The sequence below is a fragment of the Megascapheus bottae genome, chromosome 18, assembly GCF_031878675.1.
Source record: "Megascapheus bottae isolate mThoBot1 chromosome 18, mThoBot2.hap1, whole genome shotgun sequence".
Classification (NCBI taxonomy): domain Eukaryota; kingdom Metazoa; phylum Chordata; class Mammalia; order Rodentia; family Geomyidae; genus Megascapheus; species Megascapheus bottae.
In genome coordinates this window covers 28,755,617-28,774,885 of record NC_143526.1, presented here as the reverse complement: position 1 = coordinate 28,774,885, position 19,269 = coordinate 28,755,617, and the positions used below count along the sequence as shown (strand labels likewise).

The following is a 19,269-nucleotide window of genomic DNA, read 5'->3' as shown; positions in this document are numbered from 1 at the left end:
GGGACCCCCTGGCTGGGAGATGCCTCCTTTTTCTTACTAGAAAGTTGCAGGATGAGAAGAGTCGGGTGGCTGGGTGACTGGCTCAGAGCTCACCAAGAAGTGGCTTGGTCTCAAGGGTCTGGAGAGCAGCTGCCTAAATCCTTAGGAACTTGCAATTGTATTCTGAAAGACAGCTTCGATTCCCTTAGCTGCACAGCAGCATCCAACCATAGCCCACACAGGGGCAGTGCAAGGCCTCACTGCTACCGGGTCCCGTCCCCATGTCCTCACTGTGCACCCTCTGGTCCTCTGGCCACTTCCAAATGACCTGCAAGCTAGTTATTTTCAGTGTCTGAACTGAAAGTACAAGACCAAAGAGAACCCTAGGCTGGGAACCAGAAGCCTGGCTCTCAACAGCCATCAGCTCCTGTCTCAGTCTCCCCGCATCACTCCGCTTGCAAGTGGATAAGAGTTGTCCTCACCCACTGCTTTGCTCACTGGGATCTCTCTTGAAGGCCAAGGCTGAGGGAAACTGGCCCTGCAGTCCCAAGCTCTTGGCCCAATCCCTCTGAGCGTGTGGCCTTTGAGCCGTGGCTGGCTTCAGAAGTCATTTTGGGATGAATCCCAGGGATGGGCAAAATGAGAGAAATGGGTCCTCCATATTTAGGGCAGCTTGGCGTCAGGCAGCTTCAGTTGCTGGCTGTCTGGTGAGCGGCCCTGTGGTAGTCGCCTCACCTCTTACCATGGTGAGTGGGGGCACATGGAGCACCTGTGTGCTCCCTCACTGCCAGCAGGTGTGAGGAGGAAGGGAGGAAGAAACCTTGGGGACTGGGGAGGGCTTACGAGCCCCCTCTACTGCCCACAGGCATTCTTGGGGTGTCTGCTGAGTTGGCCAGCTAGCCCCACACTGGAGGGAGTAGCCAGTGGACAGGTTTCTGGGTGGCAGGTGAGACAGAGTGACCTCAGCACGAGACGCTGGGCTGCATATGGGAAACAGAACCCACCTAGCCGTGGGATGAGTTTTTAATGTGAGGCAAAGACAGTTCACAATACAAAAATCTAAAAATCACACCCAGTTCTGGCTTGGGTCCTGGGGAGGGGGACAGGGAGGTTGCTGGGGGTTTCCTTTGCCTGTAGGAGTGGGGAGCAGCAGAGGAAGGACACACACACAGTGGAAGGGAAGCTGGGCATGGGGCTGGGCTGGGGGGTTCTGGTGCCCACCCATCCTGGAGCTGCCTTCGGCTCCTGAGGATGTCCTTTGCCCAAGTTGCTTGTCAATCTGCCCCCCACCTGGTCTGGCCCTCAGAGGGTCCGTCACCAGCTGCCTCACTTCTCCTTCTTCTCCAGCCTCTTCGATGTTGATGCCTCTGTGGCCTCTTTGGGTTCTGTCACAGCTGCGGATTCCTTAGGATTGGACTCCTCATAACTGACCAGAGAATAAAACAATAAATACACATTTAGAGGTGGGGCCAGTTTCTGCAGGCCCCTCCCTAATCCTCTGGGCACACGAGGGTCAGTGCATATCCACTGTCCTGCCCAGCATCTGCCAGCAGCTGGTCGTAGCCAGAGTCTGTGCCCTGCAGGAGGCTGCTGTGCTTCTTTTTTGGCTGTTCCTGCAGCTGGAACTCAGGGCCTGGGTGCTGTCCCTGAGCCTCTGCGCTCAAGGTTAGCACTCTACCATTTGAGTCACAGTGCCACTTCCTGCTTTTTCTGAGTAATTTATTGGAGACAAGAGTCTCTTGGACTTTTCTGTCTGGGATGGCTTTGAACCAAGATCCTCATACCTCAGCCTCCCAAGAAGCTAGGATTACACAGGTGTGAGCCACAGGCACCTGGAAACTTTAAGCTTCTCAAACCTTCTGCTGGACAGTGGAAAAAAGGGCAGCTAGGATGAGGCTACAGCAAAGAAGCTGTATTCACGTCAAGTACCACACACATTTCCTCACGAGATCAGCCTGAGCGGCAGGAGTGTGCCCACTGGCACAGGAAGTCCCTAAAAGGAGTGATGTGCTCAGGGCCGTGTTCACAGTGAGCACCACTCTCCAGTGAGCCCCATGTTGTCAGGACACCCCGAGGCTCAGCCTGCCCGCTCCCCATGGGCTGGCCGCGGAGTGCTGAGGTTGTGGAGCTGCCTCCTGCTGCTGCCCTCTGCCTCTCCATTGGAGCTAGAGCATGTGCCCTACCTTCGGCCCCAGGCAGTGAGGGAGCAGGCAGGTGGGCACCCGCCAGGCATTACATGGTGCTGGGGTTGTGATGGCGCCGGCGACGAGAGCCGGCTAGCTTCTGATGCTGCATGGAGTTGGCCAGGCTGGCGGGGGAGCCCGAGACAGTGGGGAAGTGGGTGAGCCTCGGGGTATGAGGCAGGATTTCCGCCGAGGACTCGTAGCTGTGTGAAAGACAGAGACAGAGACAGAACGGAGATGGAGAGAGGAAAACAGAGAGTGGAGGAGCAGAGAACACGGGCATCTTAGCATCATCTGGCTCTGCACTTCCAGACTAGTAGGAAGCCAGCATCACTTGCAGAAAAAGGTGTACTATACACCTGTGCAAAAGAACAATGTGCTGCTGTGGAAATCTCTGAAAAATCAAAGGCTGGGATGCGTACCCAGAGGCAGAGCATGTGCTTGGCACGTGGCAGGCGCTGGCCTCAATACCTACCACCAAAAACCCCCACCCCAAACACCAGATGCCAACCAGTGGAGTGAAGCCACCTAGTCTCTGCAGCATAAGAATGTGGGCTCTCCACAGCCAGGGAGTGGTAGAACTCTGGCCAGGGGAATGTGTTACCCATTCAAGAATAAATATATGCAGCTCAGGGTAGAACACTTCCTAGCATGCAGGAGGCTCTGGGTTCAATCCCTAGGGGGTGGGGGTGGATGACTGGATTTCAAAAAGAAGAGTGGCAATAAAGAAAAGTAAAACAGAGATCAGGTGGAGAATCAGAAGAGACTAAAGAGCAGAGAAAGACTGCTACTTCTTCACCTTTCCCTAAGAACCACTGGGGGAGTGGTGGTGGTGAATGCGTGTCACAGAATTCAGGGAAAGTAACCAAGTGGGTGAAGGGGCACTTTCTGTCCTGTCTGGGTTGCTCACCCCAACATGATGAGGCGGGGCGATCTGAGGCTAGATGTGCCCAAAAGAGGTGCTAAACTCAGGGATCAAGTGCCATGCTTGTTTCCTAGAGCTGCCTTCCAGTTCACATCCCTACCCGACCTGCCACAGACACTAGGGCTTTGGCAGGTGGAGAGATAGGGGCAGAGAGGCCAGGGGCTGGGGATTCTAGGTAGCTCAAGGAGGGCAAAGGCAGGCACGGGGGAGGGGTGAGTCACTGGCTGCCCTTCAGGCAGCCAGGTGCGCAGGAGGCCCTGGCAGGTGCTTGAGGGGCAATGTGGAGGCCAGGGAGATGGAGTGGGCAGCTTTAGTCGCAGCTGGCAGCTATTTCTAGGTCCCTGGCAAGTGGGATGGTTGTATCAGGGAGCAAACACCTGCTGGAGTCACACAGGCCTTGGGGTAGGGGTGGGGCTGGCTGTGCACAGGTAAAGAATGAGGGAAAGACAGGAGGCTAGAGACACAGTGGGCTACGGCCTGAGATCCACACGACATCACGGTCAGGGCACTTTCCACCACTTGTCCTATTCTATTCCTGTGTGAAAGCTGACTGCGGGAGGAGGTCACATGTCAAGTTACTTGGTAGACAGGGGCAGCCTGGAGAGACAGATCCCTCACCTGCTGTTCCCTTCCCATGACCCTGCTGGCACGTGGTGTGGGGGTTGCCTAGAGAGCTCCAGGCCTGGCCCCATCCTGGCTCCTGGCCCAGGGAGAAGTTGTCTTGGTGGCCACAGGCCAGGCCCCCAGGTGCTGGCAGAAAGGGCAAGGAGTGGAGCAGGTGGTGGGAACAATGTTCACTGGAGACAAACACCCCAGGGAGGCTCCAGGCTGCCCGCAGGTGCACAGGAACCCGAGTGAGTCTCTGTCCTGCCGTGCTTACCTGAACATCTCCGTCACTTCTCCCTTGGCCAGTGCTACCAGGATGGGAAAGCCGATGCAGGCAGGGACCAGGTACAGGAGGGCAGGCTGTGAGAGGGCAGAGGCTGGTGAGATACTGCTGGCAGGGCACTGGCCTGGGCCTAACTGAAGGGCAGCTTTGGCCTAGCTTCAGAGAGGCTAGTTGCTAGGCTCCAACCCTGAGCTCCTGCTTGGCAGGGAATGTACTGAAACCAAAGAAGCCCAAGAGGGAAGAGCTTCAGGGTCCCGAGAATCTTGACTGGGCCCAATGTGGTGGAGAAGCTGCTGTGGTGAAGTACTTGTCACAGCCTGTGTTATGTGAACACATGGTCACTGGCTCCCTGCGATTCCCACCCAGGTACCCTGAAGTCTGTGCTGAGATCCCTGCAAGAGCTAGACTTGGAGGAAAAGACAACTGTATACTAAGAGCCTCTGTGGGCACAATGACACCCTGGAGCTGGACCCACTGTCTTAGCTCCTCGCAGGTGACTATTTTTACAGAGAAAGACTGAGAGGGAGGAGTCATCCAAGCCTCAGAGGTGCAAGTGCCAAAGTGAGGATAGAAACTCAGGCATGCCGGATTCAAGTCATTCATTTTTTTCTTTTTTTTTTTTTTTGGGCTTGAACTCTGGGCCTGGGTGCTATCCCTAAGCACTTCAGCTAAAGGCTACCGTCTTACCCTTTGAGCCATAACAACATTTCTGGTTTTCTAGTAGTTAATTGGAGATAAGAGTCCTAAGGTCTTTAGTGCCCAGGCTGGCTTTGAACCAAGATCTTCAGATCTCAGCCTCCTGAGTAGCTAGGATTACAGGTGTGAGCCACCCAGCCTCCTTCAGCTTTTTTGATCAAGGCTATCATTCTACCACTTAAACCACTGCTCTATTTCCAGATTTTTTGGTAGTTAATTGGAGATAAGAGTGCTATGGACTTTCCTCATCAGGCCTGGCTGGCCATTGGGTTTTTATTGTGAACTAGACTTTGAGCCTGGGGGTGGAGGTGGGGACTAAAAATCACAGTAACCAGTCTGCTCCAAAGCCTGTGAGAAGCAGTGGCACTCGGTGGAAAACTGCTACCCTTAGATGATTTGGTGAGAAAAGCAAAGACTTAAAAAGGGCTGGGATGTAGTTCAGTGGCAGATTCTGCCCAACAGGCCTGAAGCCCTGGGTTTGATCACAGCCCTCTACCTGGTCATCTCTAAGAGCCTTCCTACAGGGTTTTGAATGCATACTGCCTTGAAACAGGTTTTGCAGAGGGTTAAATGAGTTGAAAGCCACAGAGAGGTCACAGAGGTAACTCTCATCAACAGCTGCACTGGTATTAGAATTATCAGTGTCTTAGAAAAGGGGCCATCCCATGCAAAAGGATTTTCAGGGAAAGAACTACTTAGATGACTGGAGAAAGGGCTGGGGCTCTTGTGGGGTCTAGCTAAGCCTGCTGTGTGACCTGCATCACACAGGTCACACAGACCTGTCCTCCCAGGTCTGCAATTTCCCCACAAAGGAGAAGACCAGCTTTCTGGTTGCTTGCCTATGAGAGATTAATGGCGTCCTCTTCTGGTCCAGTTGGAAAGGCAAGACTGCCATCTGGTGGCTGCCAAGTGAATGGCTTCAGGCTTGGACTGCAGAAGGGCTGAATAATTATAGTGGAGAACTTCACAAAAGGCCTTCCAGTCAGCTCTGCTACACTCCACAACAAGGGTACACCATGATCTCCCCTACTAGCCTGAGGCCAGTTGGACCCCAGAGGATGTCTGATACTGCAGATAATATACTCGGGGTGTGGGTGTGGGGTGTGTGTGTGTGTGTGTGTGTGTGTGATAGCTAACAAGTGACTAATGGGCAGGAAGTGCTTCATAAAGGTTACCATGGGATGGTGAAACAGTTCATTGTGATGTTCACAATGGCATGAAAATTAGGTTATGAATTATTGCTACAATTTTCCGCTTACTTCTTTTTTGGCTGTCGTTACACTACCCACCTCGCCAGGCAGTTTCACTCTCTAAAAAATTAAATGGAAAATTCTAGCTAGAGCAGAGACAGACACCCTGCAACCACAAACTGCTGATCTCACCAGGGAGCACCCACTTCTGGATGTGTAACCGACAAGCAAACCCTCTGCCAGGCCTGTCACTGACAGTGCAATACTCCCACCCATATGGGTTTAGCCTTGCTTACCTGGGCATGCTTGAAGATATGCATGATGGAGATGGTAAGGCCCAGGCCAAAGATGTAGGCAGCGAAGCTGGTATAGAAGTAGGTGTGAGTATTCTTCTTCAAGCTTCAGGGAAGATGGGGAGGAGGAAGAGGGTTAGAGAAGCCAGCTCCTGTCTGGGGAAGCCCTGTAGTTGCAGGGGGGATCTGAACTCTGAACTGGGTGTGGAGTTTGCTACTTCTTCCAGGTAGTGTCTTTGGACAAGTCATTTTTTCCTCTCTCAGCCTAGCTTACTCTTCTGCAGAATGGAAGAAATGGGAGCCCATCTTCTTGGTGGTTTTGATTAAATGCCAAATATTATACCCTCTAACAGTGGCTATAAGACTTTGAGTCAGCATAAAAGCTTGTGAAAAAAAATGCAGGTTTAGGGTTGGGAGTTTGGCCCAGGGGTAGAGTGCTTGCCTAGCCTGCACCAAGACCCGGGTTCAATTCCTTGGTACCTCAATACATAGAAAAAAGGCCAAAAGTGGTGCTGTGGCTCAAATGGTAGAATTCTAGCCTTGAGAAAGCCCAAGGACAGTGCTCAGGCCCTGAGCTCAAGGCCCAGGACTGGTCAAAAAAAAAAAAAAAAAAAAAAAAGCAGGTTTAGTAAGTGTGAAGCAAGCCCAAGGAATCACATGTTGAAAAACAATGGAGGGTTTAATATGGGTGGCTCAGGCTCTGGGAAACAAAAAGGTAGAAACCAGGAAGGCTAGTAACTACTTTTAAATATGATAAATGACAGAGACATGGAAAAAAATGTCTGTGGTTTCCTAGAAGTGTTCATCCAAGATCAACTTTAGAACCTATGACTCACAGGCAACCCAGGACCACTACTGCCTGACTTTCCTGCATAATGCCAGTGAAACACTGTCGCCGTCACAAGCAGCAGGAATGGTGCCCACCAAGGACTACAGGCTCAATTAATGTGTAGAATGAGCATTTATTTTCATTTTTTATTTTTTGGCCACTAGTGGGGCTTGAACTTAGGGCCTGAGCACTGTCCTTAGGCTTTCTCAAGATCTACCACTTGAGCTACAGCACCACTTCTGTTTTTTTGCTATGTATGTGATACCAAGGAATCAAACCCAGGTCTTTAAGCATGCTAGGCAAGCACTCTACCACTAAGCTAAACTCCTGGCCTAGCCTAGAATGAATACTGTTTTTTTTTTTTTTTTTTTTTGGCGGGGGGGGGGATGGGGGGGGGGAGGGAGAGAGTTTATGGGACTTGAACTTGGCCTGGGTACTGTCCCTGACCTCTTCAGCTCAAGCCTCCCTCCCTACCCTTGAGCCAAGCCCCACTTCCTGTTTTCTAGAGGTTAATTGGAGATAAGAGTCTCAGGTCCTTCTGTGCTCCCGGGCTGGTTTTGAACCTTGATCCTCAGATCTCAGCCTCCGGAGTAGCTAGGATTACAGGCGTGAGCTACCGGGCCCAGCTTGTGGGTTTCTCTCTGTTACTTCTGCACAGCTAGGGGTGGAGTTGCAAAGTCCTGCTGTGTCTCTACCTACTAACTGGCCAGGGTCCTTACAAAGGTTATCTGTAAGTCTCTATGTTCATGAGGCTCTAAGTGGAACTACATAAAGAAACCAGCAGTCAGAGTTTAGGGAATAGCTCCACTGCCTGCCTACCATGTTTAATGCCTCAGTTTGACTCCTAGAACTGCAAAATAAAAGCATCAAACAATCAAGAAGACAGAAAGACAGGCAAGGTAGCCCATGTTTGTAAGCACTCGGAGTTTGAGGCCAGCCTGGACTACAAAGTGAAACCCTGTCTCAAAACCACAAAATAACCCAGGAGCTGACGGCTCATGCCTATAGCTGAGCTCAGTCGGAAGGCTGAGATCTAAGGATCAAAGTTCAGCTGGGGGAAGGAAAGTCAGTACAACTTTTATCTCTAATCAACCAGCAAAACTTTAGAAGTGGAACTTTAGTTGTGGCTCTAGTGGTAGAGCTCTAGCCTAGAGCAAAAAAGCTCAGGGACCTGAGCAAAAAAGCTCAGAGACTATGCCCCAGGCCCTGAATTCAAGCAAGCCCCTAGAGGAGCATGCTCAAAAGAACAAAAACAAAAAGCTCCTATCTGTAATCTTAGCTATACTTGAGGCAAAGATTTGGGGATTGAGTTACAAAGCCAGCCTAGCTGGCAAATCTATGAGACTCTTATCTCCCATTAATGACCCAAAAGCTAGAAGTGGAGCCTGGCCCAAGTGGTAGAACAGTAGCCTTGAGCAAAAAAGTTCAGGGACCTGAGCAAAAAAGTTCAGGGACAGTGTCAAGGCCCAGAGTTCTAGCTCCAGGACTGGTATAAAACAAGGAAGAAAACAAAACAATTGCCCTCCCCCATAAAACAAAAACAAAAACCATTTGGGCCCAGTGGCTCACACCTGTAACCCTAGCTACTCAGGAAGCTGAGATCTGAGGATCAAGGTTCAAAGCCAGCCTGGGCACTAAAGATCCTGAAACTCTTATCTCTAATTAATCACTAGAAAATGGGAAGTGGCACTGTGGCTCAAGGGGATGAAGGATAGCCGTGAGCTGAAGTGCTCAGAGACAATGCCCAGGCCCAGAGTTCAAGCCCCAGGACTGACAAAAAAACCAAACCAAACAAAAAAACAAAAGCAAACAAACAAAACCCTAGGGCCTTGTGAATGTTCTCAATGACACTGTTATCACTCCTGCTGTTTTTTGCAAGTAGTGGGCATGAGCAAAGAGTAGCAGATCAGTAGCAGACTGCTCTCATCAACCATGGACCGCCCCTTTCTCTCCTTTGTGTTAAGTGTCCTACATTTACTTATTTCATTTTATTTCTGTGGGTGATAGGGACAGAATCTAGGATTTCCTATAGCCAGGAAAACACTCTTCCACTGACCCTCAGTCCTGAGCTCATTTTCTACAGCACACTGAAAAAAATCTTAATAAGGAGAGGGCATGTAGAGAGCTAGATGGGATGATATTGATAACTGGAACTGGCCTGCATTCAGCACTCTCCCCGACTGTGGTGGAGAGTACGAAGATAACTTTTACCTCTCACTACCTTAAGCAAGAGAAACCCAAGGCTTGCAAGGGCACAAGGAGAATGCATTACATGTCCCGCTAGGACATTTGTTCTGAGTTTAAACTCTTGGTCTGTGATTCTCAATGTTACAAAACATTTTGGACATGTGTCTGGAAGCACTTAAATTTCAGAATGCACATGAAATTGGAATTGCTCTGATGGCTGTGTGTGTAGAATTTGATTCACTAAGGAGTCTCCCAAAAGCTACTGGTGAATCCTGGGAGAACCCTAGTCCAGGTAGGCTCTCCCTCCCTTACCTGATATCAAAACGCAGCAGCAAAGCGATGAAGATCCCTGTGGGGAGAAAGTCAGGGTTAGATTGTGGCAGGGAAGGAGCAGGTCCTGGACTGGTGTTTCCAGTCCTGGAGCCATAGCTGGGGGCTGAAACGGTGGTCAACACTGCCAAGTGCCAGCAGAAATCCGTTTCTCTCTCTAGAACAAGGGGAGCAGGAAAGTCCGTGAAACTCTTACTTCTGATCAACCAGCAAAAGACTGAAGTGGAACTGTGGCTCAAGTGGTCGAGTTCAAGCCCCAGTACTGACATACAAAGAAAGAACCAAAACATTCTGTGTGGGTCACAAGCACCAACAGACAACCTAAATATGTGTATGCACTTGCATAATGCATGCTGCAGTGTTGAGGATTAAACTCAACAGCTTGTACATGATAGCCAAGTGATCTGTTGCTGAGCTGCAACTCTAGCTCAATTTATTTTCTTTATTTATATTGATTTGTTGCTGGTTCTGGGGCTTCAACTTAGAGCCTGGGTATGCCTGAGCTTCTGGGCTCAAGGCTAACACTCTATCACTAGAGTCATAGCTCCACTTTTGGCTTTTTTGGTGGTTAGTTGGAGATTAGTGGCTCTCTAAATTAACTGGAAGTGGAGTTGTGGCTTAAAGCACTAGAGTGCTAGCCTTGAGCAAAAACAAAACAAAATAAAATAAAAAAAGACCCTTAGGGATGTGCCCAGGCCCTGAGTTCAAGTCCCAGAACCAGCATGGAAGGAAGAAAGGAAGGAGGAGAAGAGAAGGAAGGAAAGAGGGAAGGAGGGAAGGGAAGGAAGGAGTGAGCTGGGATCTGGTAGCTCGTGTCTGTAATCCTAGCTATTCAGGAGGCTGAGATGTGAGGATCATAGTTCAAAGCTAGCCTGGCCACAAAAGTCCATGAGATTTTTATCACCAGTGAAACACCAGCAAACCAGAAGTGGTGCTATGCTCAACCTACTAGAGCACTAGAGCACTAGCCTTGAGCTAAAGAGTTCAGGGAGAGTGCCCAGGCCCAGAGTCAAGCCCCATGATCAACTTAAAAAAAAAAAAGGAAAGAAGGAAGTCTCTTTTTTGCTTGGGCTGGCTTTTGAATTGTGATTCTCAGATCTCAGCCTCCCAAAAGTAGCAAGGATTACAAGAGTAAGCCACTGGGGGGAGGGGGGGTGTGCATGTGCACACACACACACTTGAGGTCTGGGACTTGAACACTTTTTGCTAAGGCTAGTGTTTTACCAGTGGAGCCGTGACTCCACTTCAGCTTTTTTTGGTGCTTAACAGGAGATAAATCTCATGAACTTTCCTACCCTGTTTGAGTAGCTAGGGTTACAGGCATGAGACAATAGTGTCCAGTTCCTGAGGGTTTTTTTTTTTTTTTTTGGTACTTTTTCAAAGCTGATGATTCAACTCAGGGCTTTGCACTTACCAGCAAGTGCTCCCCCCCGCCTTTTTTTTTTTGGTTTGTTTTTTTTGTGGATTATGGGCCTTGAACTCGGCCTGGGTGCTGTCCCTGAGCTCTTCAGCTCAAGGCTACCGACTCATCCTTGAGCCAAGCTCTACTTTATGTTTTCTACAGGTTAATTGGAGATAAGAGTCTCAGGTCCTTGTGTGCCCGGGCTGGCTTTGAACCTTGATCCTCAGATCTCAGTCTCCAGAGTAGCATGAGCCACCACACCCAGCCACCATACGTGGCCTCCTTGAGCTTTTTTGCTCAAGGCTAGCATTCTACCACTTAAACCACTGCTCCATTTCTAGATTTTTTAGTAGTTAATTGGAGATAAGTCTCATGGACTTTCCTCATCAGGACAACTTCACATCTCAGCCCTGAAGTAGCATGAGCCAATGGCACCTAGCTTTATTTTTCAGAGTCAATCTCAGACTACTTTGCAGTTTTTTTTTTAAACACCATGACAGCTTATTTACAGCAGAAGTTCTGTGATGACAGCCTTGCTCACTGTTGTCCATCCAGGGCCCAGCTCAAGGCTTAGCACATGTCTGCTGTCCCACAAAAGTGTGCTGAGGAAGAAACTTCCACCAAATCCTGAGCTTCCTTGTTCTTTCCCAACAAGTAAAGCAGTCTCTTTCACAGCACTCCTTCTTGTTCTCGCAAGTACCTTCTCCAGTCCTGCACCTCTCCCAGAAGTTACCTGGAATGACAATATCTCCAAGTCCTAGCATGGCGAAGTTGTCTGCCTCCAGGCCCTTCTCCAGCAGATCCTGGGGAAACACCACTGCAGGGAGGAGCAGGGACGAAGGTTGGCTAGAATTCATCAGACCCACGCTGCCAACCCCAGCCCTGGACCACACACACACACACGCTTCTGGGGGCTATGGGGAGGTGAAGAGGAGTTCACTGGCTGATGGTGACGGATAGTGTTTCTGCCTGGAATCACAGCTGGTTAGAATGGGGACACGTCTAGGGCTCTTTGGATGAAGGTAACTCACACCCTAGAATCTGTACTTTTTTTTTTTTTTCCTTTTCCTCTTTTGTTGGTTGTGGGGCTTTAACCCAGGGCCTAGGCACTGAGCTTTTTCACTTAAGGCTAGTGCTCTACCACTTGAAGCCACAGCATCACTTCTGGTTTTCTGGTGGTTAATTGGAGATAAGAGTATCATGGACTATTTTGCCTAGGCTAGCTTTGATCTGTGATCCTTAGATCTTAGCCTTCAGACTAGCTAGGATTACACACGTCAGTCACCAGTGCCCAGATTTTTTGTTGTTGGTAGTGGTGGTGGTAGGGCTTGATCTCTGAACCTGGGTGCTGTCCCTGAGCTCTTCAGCTCAAGGCTACCATCCTACCCTTGAGCCACAGCGCCACTTCTACTTTTCTAGTGGTTAACTAGAGATAAGAGTGTCAGGGACCTTGGGGCCGGGAGTTTGGCCTAGTGGTTAAAGTGCTTGCCTAGCATGCATGAAGACCCGGGTTTGATTCCTTGGCACCACATACATAGAAAAAAAAAAGCCGGAAGTGGTGGTGAGGCTCAAGTGGTAGAGCTCTAGCCTTGAGAAAAGCGTAAGGACAGTGCTCAGACCCTGAGTTCAAGCCCAAGACTGGCAAAAAAAAAAAAAAAAAAAAGTGTCAGGGACCTTAGTGCCCGGGCTGGCTTCAAACCACAATCCTCTGATCTCAGCCTCCTGAGTAGCTAGGATTATAGGTGTGAGCCACCGTGCCCGGCTCTCAGTGCTTTCCATAGCTGTAGAATCCTGGAGAGGCTGCCAGGTTGTACTCTGCCTCCATCTCAGGAAGGTGAACAAGGATGGTCTCTGGGAGTTTATTCATGTTATAGCTGGGACAAACTTAAGTTTCCTCTAGGCCGAGCTGGGGTTACAGAATTTATTTTACTTATAAAAAAATTCTCTTTTTCGATATTGGGGATCAAACCCAGAGCATTGCTTTTGCAAGGCAAGAGCTTTACCATTGAGCTATCTCCCAGTCCGAGACTATGGAATTTAGAAGTGATTTGTGGCTATAAACTCTACCCCAGTTCATGACAAAAACCCATTTGCAGCAGGGAATGGGACCAGAAAGACAGGAAATGCTTGATACTGAGCTGACTTTACCAAGGCATTGCTGACAGTCGGCTGCTCTCCTAGGCTATTCCTTTCTGCTACCATGCACACCTGGTGCTGTCCCCAAGCCTGATGATCTGAGAAGGTGATTGGTGCACAGGCTAGGACTGGGACTTGAAGCAAATCATGCTTTCTTGCTGATACATGACTCGGATTTGTGATCCAATTTTGAAATATAGGAAAGAGGCAGGGGGACTATGAGAGATAAAGCTTCTCTTTTGTGCTTCTGCATGTGGTAGAGTGAAGAGTAAATGCTAGAAAGCATGATTTTATTTAGGGACCACGAGTTTACCTAGAGCCAGTAGCTTATGCCTTTAATTCTAGCTACCCAGGAGGCTCAGATCTGAGGTTCATTGTTCAAACACACCCCAGTAGGCTGGGGCTCGAATTCAGGGCTTGAACACTCCCCTTGGGCTTTCTCAAGGCTGGAGGTCTACCTCTTGATCCACAGAACCATTTCCAGCCTTTTCTGTGTACCGAGGAATGGAACCCACATCTTCCTACATGCTAGGCATTCACTCTATCACCAGGCCAAACTCCCGGCCGGGAAATGGACTTTTTTTGTGTGGGTCATGGAGCTTGAACTCGGCCTGGACGCTGTCCTCGAGCTCTTCAGCTCAAGGCTACCATCCATAACTAGAGCCAAGCCCCACTTACTGTTTTCTAGAGGTTAATTGGAGATAAGAGTCTCAGATCCTTTCGTGCCTGGGCTAGCTTTTGAACCTTGATCCTCAGATCTCAGCCTTCTGAGTAGCTAGGATTACAGGCCTGAGCCACCTCACCTGGCCAAGAAATGTACTCTTTACTTGACTTTATGTAACTATAACCCCTCTGTACATCACCTTTATATTAACCATTTTAAAAAATACTTTAAGAAATGGCTACATTGAAAAATAAAATCAGGGCAGTGTAAAAGGTGTGGGACAGAGTATTAGAGGGGCTGAGTAGGTCCTATGCTCTCAGTTCTCAGTATGATGTTTCACCTCTGGAAAGTCTTCTGCAGCCCCACAACAGGTTTTTTGGACGCTTCTTTTCTCTGCTTCTTCCAGCTTATATCAATTTTCACTTACTACACACTACATTGCATCATGACCCAGGGACGTGAGGCGAGGGCTTGTGGTCACTCAAGAACACAGCTGGATTAATCAAGAACAGATAACCAGATGAGAGAGACCTACTAGATCTTTGAGAAGGAAGTTTACGGGGAAAAGGGAGCAGTGAGCTGGTGGCCCATGCTTGTAATCCTAGCTACTCAGGAGGCTGAGATCTGAGGACTGCAGTTCAAGGCCAGCCTGGGCATGCAAGTCTATGAGACTCTTATCTCCAATTAACCACCAGAAAACTGGAAGTAGCGCTGTGGCTCAAAGTGGTAGAGTGCTAGCTCAGGGACAGCACCCAGGCTAAGTTCAAGCCCCATGACTGTCCAAAAAAAAAAAAAAAAGAGTGGTATTGAACAAACAAGATGGTAGATGCTCTGGTGGCAATTGAGGGGTTCTCCACTGTGGGAGATGCTCACTTACATTTTATTGGTGCTTCAAAGGACTTGGCCACGGTTACCATTACATTGGTACCAAATACCTGGAAGAAGAGAAGAGTCTGAAGGAAGGCAAAGGAAGGGGTAGAAACAAACGGCTTTCCCTGGGCATCTGAAAATACTGCTGCCTGGATTCTGCAGGAATGGGGCAGGAAGCTAAGAGGGCTCAGAGCAGATGAGGTTGAGGTGAAGTAGCCACTGATGCTGTTTCTGGGGGAATGGAGAGGAATTTCCAAGGAGTTTGCAAAAGACCTCTGCTGGCCCAAGTTAGGTAGCCTGTTTGTTTCTGCTCCCCCTACCCCGAAGAAGGGCTTTTTTTCCCCTTTCTTTCAGTAGAGGGGCTTGGACCCAGCAGCTGGGCACTGTCCCTGAACTTTTCCTTCAAGGCTGGTACCCACACTTTGATCCACAGTGCTACTTCCAGTTTTATGAGGGTTAACTGGAGATTAGAATCTCTCAGACTTTCCTGGTCAGACTGGCTTTGAGCCACAATCCTCAGATCTCAGCGTCCTGTGTAGCTAGGATTACAGGAATGAGTTCCGGTGCCCTGCAAGGGAGAATGGCTTTTTGAGCCAGGGAAAAGGGTGCCTTGTTGGGCTGATCTGCCTAATGCTTCATGGGCTATGAAGTCAGAGTGCAGCCAGTCTCTGTTCTGCCAGGTCATTGCTGGACCATTCATTAATGTTCTACCACCCATCTGAATGTCCCTGAGTCTAATTCATTGGACCTAGAGATTACACTTTGAAAACCACCAAAAAAACACAAGGGCAGATAGAGGCACTGGGTACTGCATGGGCCCACTCAGAGAGGACTTGATTTCTCTTAGATTCAGGAGTAAGAAGGTAGGGCTGGGAGGGCAGAGATAGATATCTGTGGAGTTCCCACCAGACTCACCCAGAAGACATCATAGATGAAGAGTCCACCCAGTAAGATACAGCCAGTGCTGACGTTGTTCAGGTGAAGGAGTTCCACTCCATTGAGGGAGAAGGCCAGGCCAAACAGGTTGTTGGCAATCCAGTGCTGGAGAAAGTAGCAGAAGTTAGACCAGGTTATTGTACTTTGCCCTGCCCAAATGCTGCCTCTCCCCCCACCCCCCAGCCCCCCACCCCCGCCCCAAACCCATTCTTATACACAAGCCCAGGCTACTTACCTTCCTCATCAGGTACCAGACACCAACAATGCTGCTTAGGCCCAGGCATATCAGGTCCTTAGTGTCAAACTCATAGTTGATAATATCTGGGCAGAGAGGCTGGGTAAGTCCACTCACCAGTGTGGAGCTGTCCATCCCGCCTGTCAGCCCCTGGATACTAGAGGGCATGTCTATGGGTATGGTCAGAGCCCTGGAGGCCCAGGGATTCAGCCTTGATTTCTCCAGACTGGTGGGGATATTAGGATGGGGAGAGCCCATGAGAGCTATCCCAACCCCTCTAATTTTCTAGAAGAGGAAACTGAGACCCAGAGGAAATTTAGGGTCAGAGGGAGGCAGTACCTAGTGTTGGAAACACAGGCTCTGCCAGTTTTAGCTGAGTGACTCTGGGGGAGACTGTTCCCTCTTTGAGTTTCAGTTTTTTCATTTGTCAAAATGGCAACAGCACCTCCCTCATAGAACTGCTAGAGGAAGTGAGGGTCCTTATCATGCCCTCAGGACAGTGCCTGGCACACTGTGCTCAGGTCTTTAGTAAGGTCCCAGTTCTTTCTGGAATCTTTCTGCCACTAAAGGAACTGAAGGTCACTGGCAATTCTTGTTTGGCAGCAGAGGAAGAAGAGGGTAGTAACAGAGGTCTAGAAAAAAAATGCAGGAATGGGGCTGAGGTTGGTCTTGTGGGGACCCTTCTGGCAGGCATCCTGATGTTAGCCCCATTTTTGATACTTCAAAGCTTTCTAACAAGCAAGCCAGGAGAAATGATGGAGGTTGCCCACGGTCATGGAGCAGCAGCCACTCCTGTCAGAATCCAGAGTGCAGCAGATAGCTACAATTGTTCCCCAATTTCAATTTTCTGCTGTAGTAGCAGCACCCTGGGTGGTTTTTTGTTTTGTTTTTTTTTTTTTCGTTTTCTTTTTTTAAAGGCGTATGTCGAGTTTATTCAGCATAACTACAGAAGCACTGTCTTCATGCTGTCACACACAGACACAAACACATATACAAACACAATGATCTATATTTAACCCAAGTACATTGCTTTTACAGCTCACTTAAATGTCTTCATGTGCCACAGCCCATCATTTAAATAATGGATATTCTCAATGCCGATTCCTTTGTTGACCTTCTCAATGTCCTCCGCAGCCATCTTCATGACGCCGACACACAGCGCGTGCTGCTTTCCTTCTGCCATGACCGCCACGATGGTATCTACTGCAGCGGGGTAAAGCTTCGCTCCACGAGAAGTTAAACCCGGACACATGATGTTTGCGCCACTGAGCACGAATTTGATGGCTCCTTTATCCACCTGCTGATGCGGCAGGATGAAGGGGTACTTATGAAGTAGCCTGAGGGTCGGATAGAAGGGTCCCTTCCTCTGTCTGAAGAACAGCAGCTCTCCGTTCACGGTGAGGATCTCCGTGTGCTCGTGGCAGCGGACGATCTTCACGGGGTCTTTCTTGGGCATGATTTGGTTAAGCCACGGCTCGATACCCGGAAACTGCTCCGTCAGCTGGCTCTTGATCCCCTTAATCACCGACGTCTTCAGCTGGATGCAGTTGGACACATCTTCTTTCTCGTCAAATTTCTTGAACATGATCCTCCGGTGAAGGGGCGCCCACGGGGACCGGCACTCGGCAAGCTTCAAGTGGCGAGGGCCCCGGCAGCTCCGCACGCGAGGAAGGCGGCTCGGACGGGTCCGGACAGGCCGTTGTCGTCCACCGGAAAGTGGGCCAGCCAGCTGCGCTTTACGGCCGTGCAACATGACCACTTCCGTTCCCCGAGCATCACGTCAGCACCCCCGTCCGCACGTCTCCCCACTTCCGGCTCCTCTTCCAGCTTCCGATTCCCGGGCACGGGGGCAGCGGAAAGGGCGGGCCCCCGGCAGGAAGAGGGGCCGAGCGGCCCTGGTCCTCGCAGGAAGCGGGGTGTGGGGCGGGGCGTCGGCCGGGGACCACCTGGACGCTCGCCCGCTCGTGGCTCGCGCGCTCGTGGCCGGCTCGCTCGTGGATCGCGCGCCCGTGGGTGCATCGCTCGCTCGTGGCCACGTGTGCCGGCACGCCCGTGCGCCGGCTCACGGGGCCCGTGGTCCGGGTATTTCAACCGCTTTCGGGTGGACCGCGGAGGGACTGACGGTCGCCATCCAGGACCCCTGGGCCACCGAAAGGCAGTGTTGGGACCCAAGGGGCCCGGAACCCCGAGGCATTAGTCTCTTAAAAAAGCAAAAAGGCTTAGTCTTAAAAAACAAATCCAAGTCGTTTATTTGGTGTATATGCACTGGAGATACAGAATCACGTCGGACGCGGCCGAGGGTGCCAGGTGCCAGCAGAGAGGGATGCATTCCATGGGCTTCGAATTGTACGTGTGGGAGACATGTCTTCCGTTTGTTCAGTCTATTGAGAATCTTGACTCCATATTTGGATCCCACATGAGCCTCCAATAACCCTAGGCTTCCCTGAACCCCCTATGGTTTTTTTTGTTGTTTTTTTTTTTTAAAGCTGTAGAATCCCCCTTTCAAGGGAGGAAAAACCTGATTGGCAGCCAGCATTTAGTAGTTTTATGAGCCAGGCAGTATGTTGAATGTTTTTTCAATCATTATGTACGCTGTCCTAACAAGACAAAAGGTCTATGAAGAAGGTGCTTGATTTGTGTTTTCCAGATTGGCAGGAAAGCCCCAATAAAACCTCTAGTACTAAGAGAGGCAAGCTATCCACCCAGAGTCCTGTTTAACTGTGACTATGGCAGAGCTGGATATAAACTCAGGGAAAGATACCCCCAGCCCACTTTCATCATTTTCTCTGTTAGGAGACAGCTGGGAAACCCAAAACACCATAGGGGAGAGTGGGCAACACTGACCTTCCTTGTATTCCCCAGAGCCCTGAGTGAAGAGCAGCTGATACTGTCGATTTGGGAAGCGGGCTGGAAAGAACTTATTCATAAGGGGGCTGGAAGGAAAGACAAAGCAAGTTGGCAAACAGAACTCCTTGGGAATAAGAGCTCTGACAACCCTCATCAACACCCATTTTCTGCTGTTAACATCTTGGCACCCTCAGCTCCCTGGATAGGTAGGTGTTAATTTTTCCCATTTTCTTGCCCCCCCCACCCTCCTCACCCCCATCCCTATCCTGGGGCTTGAACTAGTACCTAGATGCTGTCCTTGAGCTGTTTTGCTCAAGGTTATCACTTGAACCACAGCCCCACTTATAGTTTTTTGGTGTTTAATAGACAAGTCTTAATATGAGACTTGCCCAGACTGGCTTCAAACTGCAACTCTGAGATACAAGTCTCCTGAGCAGTTAGGATTACAGGTGTAACCCACAGATACCTGGCTCTTTCCCTTTTCTACAGATAAGACCTGTATGACTTGCTCAGGGTGATAAAAATATTTATCCTAAGGTTCACACCTGAGCTTCTGGTCTGTCTTGGGGCTTGAACTCTGGGCCTGGGTGCTGTCTATGAGCTATTTTGCTCAAGGCTAATGCCCCACCACTTTGAGCCATAGTGCCAGTTCTCATTTTCTGGCAGTTAAATGGAGAT

At 49.8% G+C, this 19,269-nt stretch overlaps 2 protein-coding genes across 4 annotated transcripts in view; both read right to left on the bottom strand.

Moving 5' to 3' along the window:
* Positions 1 to 960: 960 nt before the first annotated feature.
* The window catches only part of Hm13 (histocompatibility minor 13), a 40,500-nt gene continuing 22,191 nt past the window's right edge, over positions 961 to 19,269 (bottom strand). The window contains exons 4-13 of one of the 3 annotated variants that reach the window (XM_090352131.1): positions 18,589 to 18,677; positions 15,745 to 15,830; positions 15,489 to 15,614; positions 14,581 to 14,638; positions 11,637 to 11,720; positions 9,484 to 9,520; positions 6,159 to 6,261; positions 3,968 to 4,053; positions 2,216 to 2,365; positions 961 to 1,405 (exon numbers count right to left, since the gene is read on the bottom strand). In XM_090352131.1, the coding sequence (XP_090208257.1) occupies positions 1,306 to 1,405; positions 2,216 to 2,365; positions 3,968 to 4,053; positions 6,159 to 6,261; positions 9,484 to 9,520; positions 11,637 to 11,720; positions 14,581 to 14,638; positions 15,489 to 15,614; positions 15,745 to 15,830; positions 18,589 to 18,677 (919 nt within the window). In that variant the 3' untranslated portion in view covers positions 961 to 1,305. Of the gene's footprint in view, positions 1,406 to 2,162; positions 2,366 to 3,967; positions 4,054 to 6,158; positions 6,262 to 9,483; positions 9,521 to 11,636; positions 11,721 to 14,580; positions 14,639 to 15,488; positions 15,615 to 15,744; positions 15,831 to 18,588; positions 18,678 to 19,269 lie in introns of all 3 variants that reach the window. The other 2 variants (XM_090352129.1, XM_090352130.1) reach the window with 2 other exon arrangements.
* Positions 16,736 to 17,772, bottom strand: Mcts2 (MCTS family member 2). Its single transcript, XM_090352132.1, has one exon. The coding sequence runs from the start codon at positions 17,495 to 17,497 to the stop codon at positions 16,784 to 16,786; it is 714 nt and encodes a 237-aa protein (XP_090208258.1). The 5' UTR covers positions 17,498 to 17,772; the 3' UTR covers positions 16,736 to 16,783.

Coding starts and splice junctions, on each gene's coding strand:
- Mcts2 (XM_090352132.1), bottom strand. CDS start 17,497: ATGTTGCACGGCCGTAAAGCGCAGCTGGCTGGCCCACTTTCCGGTGGA.